The sequence below is a fragment of the Chironomus tepperi genome, unplaced genomic scaffold, assembly GCF_022539635.2.
Source record: "Chironomus tepperi strain 1889 unplaced genomic scaffold, CSIRO-AGI_Ctep_v1 contig_359, whole genome shotgun sequence".
NCBI lineage: Eukaryota > Metazoa > Arthropoda > Insecta > Diptera > Chironomidae > Chironomus > Chironomus tepperi.
Window position 1 is genome coordinate 1,965,096 of NW_027226481.1, and position 5,782 is coordinate 1,970,877.

Genomic DNA, 5,782 nt, shown 5'->3' on the forward strand with positions numbered 1-5,782 from the left:
AGTGTAAATAATTGCGGAAGCCTTTGAGTCATCAATATCACGTGATGATGATTATCATTGATAAGAAAAGCTTCATTTTGATGATAAAAATCTTGCGACATTTCCTCCTGTATTCCTTCCTCTGTGTACCCGTGTATTGTTATGTCCTGAAAGGAAAACAAAGGAATGTGCCGAAAGACATGAGGCGACTTTAAACAATGCTTTTGAGAGGAAATAAAGGAAGTATTGCATATGCCGTTTTTTTGAAATACGATTCAAGTAATGCAAACAGACGCAATTCATAATGTCACAAAGTGGAATATGCAATGTACATACACAGATTCCACTGACTGTCAGAGAAGAAAACATTAAAAAAGCTGCAGGTCATCTCTTCCGACTAGACCAAATAAATGGTTTCTCTGTTGATTCATTTTTATGCAACATATGTGCGGTTTTTTCTTCGTCTACAAGCAAAAAACTATTGTTCAACATGACTCATTAATGCATTTTTACATTTACTATATGAATATAAAAGACTAGAGACTGACTATCAAATAAAAGTTTGTTGTTTCCCATGTAACCAAAATATTCCATATATTTTCCTTCGACATTAAAGGAAAATAATATGTACTATCCATTTAAATATCAAATTTTTTTGTTGTCCTTGTATGTTCTAAAAGTATTCCATTGATGGATTACCGCAACTCGCGAAAGTTCGAATCTCAGTTTTTCACCATAGAAAATTTTTTTTGGCAAGAAAAATAAATTTTGTTCTAAATTTTGAATTCTATATACTTCACAAGAGCAAACAGAAATCACTTTTATAAGTCCGACCCAAATTTATATGGAACTTATAAATATTTATGAATGTGTTCGAGACTTAACAGTCTGCAGCTTAATTAAATTAAGCATCTTTTGTCATTTTTTCATGGTGTTAGTGTACTATAATTAAGTGCACACTAATACTTTAACAATAAAAATACATAAATATTCATGGAAAAAATACAAAGAAAACATGTGAATATTTATATGCATTTTATTGTCCATCAATGTAATACTTTTGTATTACATTGGTTTTCCCTTTATGTTCTACATTGATGTCATATTGCATCTTCCCTATTATCTTCCTTTTCCTAACGACAAGGAACGTACATGGAATGTACAAAAGTATTATCCATGGAAGATTCTTAAGTAATACACAATTCTTCCTTTTGGTTACATGGGTTGACATCATGAACATTGGAAATACGAGAGAGATTGGACAGGGCACATGATAAATGACTTTATGGCTGGTTGGTTAGTTAGTTGATGTTTAGAATCAGTCGTTTAGTAACAATGTATTGAGTGCATGATGCATGCATACTGATGCTGATTTAATTGCTTTTAAAGTTTCGTTAAAAAATAACGATCAATTTACATTTGAAAAAAATTTCAAATTTTTGAGAAAAAAACACGATTTTTCTAAAAAGTTAAATTAACTAATTTCTAAGTGAACTAAGTGAATAATCATGACACAAGCCTCTGCAGACTGCCAATTAGACATAACACTCATCGAGTGTAATGATGAGGTAAGCAAAATCATCAATTAATTACTGTTTTTCATCAAAAAGGTAAAACATTGCAGATCCAGTTACAAAATGTATTATTAGAACAATTATTAAATGCTGTTTTTGAAGTTTCTGATAATATTGGCGAAATGACTGCCAGAGATTTAGAGTATGAAGACTGCCAATCTGAATACGACATGCTTTTGGAGTTGATTCGGAAAGAAATAAATACTCAAGAAAATTTAAAGACTGAAATTGCCGAAATTAAGAAGGAACTAGCTGATTCATCGTATGTTGAGGAATTAAAGGCTCATGCTTTGCTTGAAAGGTGAGATTTAGTCAAGCTTTTTATTGAAGTTTATTATAATTATTCAACTTTTAGTCTTGTTGATCAAAAGTCTCGTAAACTGTCCAATAAATTCGATAAAAAATTGACTAAGGAACAAATTGCTGATTTCCAAGAAAGACGTGTACAATTGGAACAAGAGAGGAATAACGGATTTCGCTTACAGAAGCTTAATGAAGAATTAGAAAGTGTCAATCTTGAATATCGCGAACTTATTGCTATTAAGGAACAAAAGATGTAAGTTGCTAATAAGTTTAATATAATTAAGGTAGATTCTATCACATTTATCTAAATCCAGGAAACGATATGACAATCTTAAGAGTACTTACGACGATGTTATGTCACGACGAGCAGAATTGTTGCATAAAAAGACTGAATTGGAACAGGAATTAGAGGAGCTTGAAAGAGAAGACACGACATCATGTGACGAATCATCTGATGATGAATTCAGTATAATTTAGTGACTTAAGAAATACGAAATTCTAAGAAATATATTTTGAAATCAAGAAAAATTCTCAAAATTTATGTGAGTACACAATTATGGATAGAATCTAGGATAAAAATGAATTAAATATCTTATTACACAATTTTAAGACATGTACTAAAATTCACTTGATATAATTTAATAGCTTTTGAACAGTCCAAAAGCATCCTTTACGTTTAAACTTCCAATAACTTTAACGTCCGATGAATCTTGTCATAAAATCCTCTCAATCAATTCCTTCTTTCATGCGATGCGATAACGAATGATTATGGTTATTATGATTTGAAGTCACATATGCGATTTTATGGACGTAACAGTGCGCTATATAGACTATATTGCTGATTCATCAGACGACTTTTTATTGCCATCCTTTTTATCTTTAAATCTTCATTCACTTTTGGAGCCGGAATGAGGCAAATTTCGACCAAATTTTATTGGTTTTCTTCAGGTTCTTATCGTCGATTCAGCCGTAAATTGTCCTTATTTTTTTTTTGCTGTTGCTTCTTTTTCGTATCCCTTTTTAATTTATTGCGCTCCTGATTTCATTGATCTTTTTCTCTCCTTCTTTTGTTCTTTCTGTGCTTCGGCAAAAAAATATAATTTTAGAAATTTACGATTTTAAGATGGACAAGTGATAATGAGAAAAATTTGTTACAGTGCTGCCGGCAAAGTCCATAAAATATCTCAATAATATTATTTTCGTGTCAAAACCAATTAATCTTGCTAATTAAGACGCCAACAAGTCAGAGACAAGATAGATTGTAAATTTACAGTTTTTTGTAGCATTTTTGAGGTATGTTTTATTTTTAGTGGCCGATATTTTAATGGTTTGATATCATTTTGTGGACTTTAAGGCTTTACAAAGGCAATGATTGTTAAACTGTCATTTTACATTTGAAATTTAAAAATACCGTTAATATTCAAACTTTAAAATGTCGTTAAATTTGATACTTTTTAATAAAAAATAATTTCAACCATAATGAGCACATTAAATGTCAATTGATGGTCAGTGATTGCTCTAAAAATAATTTCCGCCACATTATTTACCTCTCTCGATAATTATTGATTGAATTTGTGGTTGACATATGATTCGTAGCTTTTTGAACTGCACATAATCATAAATTATTCATCGATAATCACATCATTATGGTAACAGGCATATCATTAAAAAAGTTTTTTTTATCTCGATCATTTTCATTATGTTCCTGATAATTTTTCAATTGTTTTCCACTTCATCATTGACCAACAAATGTGGCGACACCAAAAATTGGTGTTTGGGGGATGATTTTAATTAAAAATTTAAAAAATAATCAACCAGAAATTCACATTTGTTTGTTATTATTAGTACCAAATGTGTGTTAGTGAAATTGTAATTACTCTCGTGCCTCACACTCCGGTCGATATGAACGGCTAAAATTAAAAAGCAATTTACAATTTGTTTGGTGCCAGTCGCTTTTTTTTTCCTCTTGTTGTTAACGGTTGCTGTTGAAGCTACTGTTATTTTTTATGTTGGTGACACACAGAGTCGTGGCCAAAGTGTGAGTGGAGAGGAAAAAAAGCCAGAGCGTGGATGGAAAAAAACAAATAATCGCATCAAGATTTTCATTTTCACAATTCCACCCTCTTAAGTATAAAAAAATACTTGCTATTATTCTTCTTTCTTTTCGTAGACATAATAGTCCTTAATTTAAATAACATTCGAGTATGCTTGATGCCAAACATCTTTAATGAGACTTTTCTTTGCTGTTTTGGGTGAGGTATTTAAGGAATAAAGGAGGGATTATTGGTGGATTGTCGTAATGTCTTGAAAATAGTGAATTTCGACATTATGATTGATTTTAAAAATTCCCTTTTTTCACGGACGTTCCACTTCAAAATTTATTTTCAATATTTCATTTAAATGGCATTACCTCTTTGTTTGATTTTAGTGTAATTAGCTTGAAAAAAGTGGCAAAAGTAGTATTGCATTAATTTTGATGTCTAAAATTAGTAAATTTTATGACAATTTGTTCATTTTCCGATAAAATTTAAGGTTAGGTACCCAAAAGCGCTTGAAAATCCTTTAAAATCGCATGTTTCCACATCCATACTTCCTCTATTTTCACAACAATCATTCTACTTCTTGTTCCCTTCATGAAAAAGCACACAAATGCGGGTGAAAAATAAAAATTTAAATTGAATATTTTTTAATTCGATATTTAAGAAATAATAAATCTTAAACCATCCTGCTGTTGCTATTTTTTTTAAAGCATGATTTTGAGAAGGCACATTGTTGTGAAATGTAAAGAAAGTCACACTCGCGTGATTTGAAAATCATTACTTTCTAATCATTCTTATTTTTTCCTTCACTTCTAAAATTACGTTTTACTTCTTTTTTCCGCCGTCTATTGTTACAGCCACTTGACATATAAAATGTTTAATCACGATTTAAGGAGGAAAACACAGTCAGGAGACGCACAGTGTCGAGATGATGAGAGATTGGATTGGGTGGAAAGAAAACATGTTAAATTGGGGATGAAATCGAATTATGTTTACTCTCATTGAGCAGAAGCTATTGTGACTGAATTGGAAATTTTCTCTACATTGTTGATCAGAATTAGAAATTATACGGTTGATGGGGGGAATGAATGAGTTTTGATGCTTGATGTTTACGCAAAAAATTGGTGAAAATTTCTTCAAGTGGTATCTTTTTTATGAGCAGATAGGTTTTTTGAGTGAATTTGTCAACAAGATATAGATTTAAATTTAGAATTGAGGTCAAAATCCTCTAAAAAGGTCAAAGCTGCTCGTTTTTATACGACTTTTGATGAATTTTTTTGGCAAATAATTTCCTAACCTTAAAATTTAATCATTTTCATTCTAAACAAACTTCATAAAGTTTTTGAAATATTTTTGATTTATAATCCTTAAAACCACCGTTCAAAGTGGTCGTGACGCAATAAAAAATATCAAAAGTCATGAAAAATTCCATCCGTTGTGCCTTAAAATTTCTTTTGTCAGCACATTTAGAAAAATAGTTTCAATTAAGACATCAAAATGTCATGAAAGCTTCACAAAAGGTTGAAAATATAATTCAGACATCATTCTTCCTTAAACCATTTCAAATTTTTTTGTCTTCTTTTGTAGAATAAATTACGCAAACTTTAGCAGCACCAACAAAAGAGTCAAGAATAAAAACAGAAAACAAACATTGCAAACGCACTGAAAATGTTTCTGTTTCTCTCCTATTTTTTAGAAGTTTTCACACGAAACTGAAAAAAATCTTTCTCCTTTATTTTCCTGCAACTATAACTGAGTGAATGAATGAATGAGTTATAACAATAATGAAGAATTTTTTTTCAAAACTATTAATAAAAATGTTTGTTTGTTCCACATGCAATTCATCATCAATTATTGCTGTGACATAGATGGAAACAAACATAAGGT

The 5,782-nt window shown here is 30.5% G+C and overlaps 1 protein-coding gene across 1 annotated transcript; it reads left to right on the plus strand.

The window, feature by feature from the left end:
• Nucleotides 1–1,416: 1,416 nt before the first annotated feature.
• On the plus strand, nt 1,417–2,421 carry LOC139095122 (myosin heavy chain, cardiac muscle isoform-like). Its single transcript, XM_070646375.1, has 4 exons — nt 1,417–1,547; nt 1,604–1,854; nt 1,909–2,109; nt 2,171–2,421. The coding sequence occupies exons 1-4, from the start codon at nt 1,488–1,490 to the stop codon at nt 2,331–2,333; spliced, it is 675 nt and encodes a 224-aa protein (XP_070502476.1). The 5' UTR covers nt 1,417–1,487; the 3' UTR covers nt 2,334–2,421.
• The last annotated feature ends 3,361 nt before the right edge of the window (nt 2,422–5,782 follow it).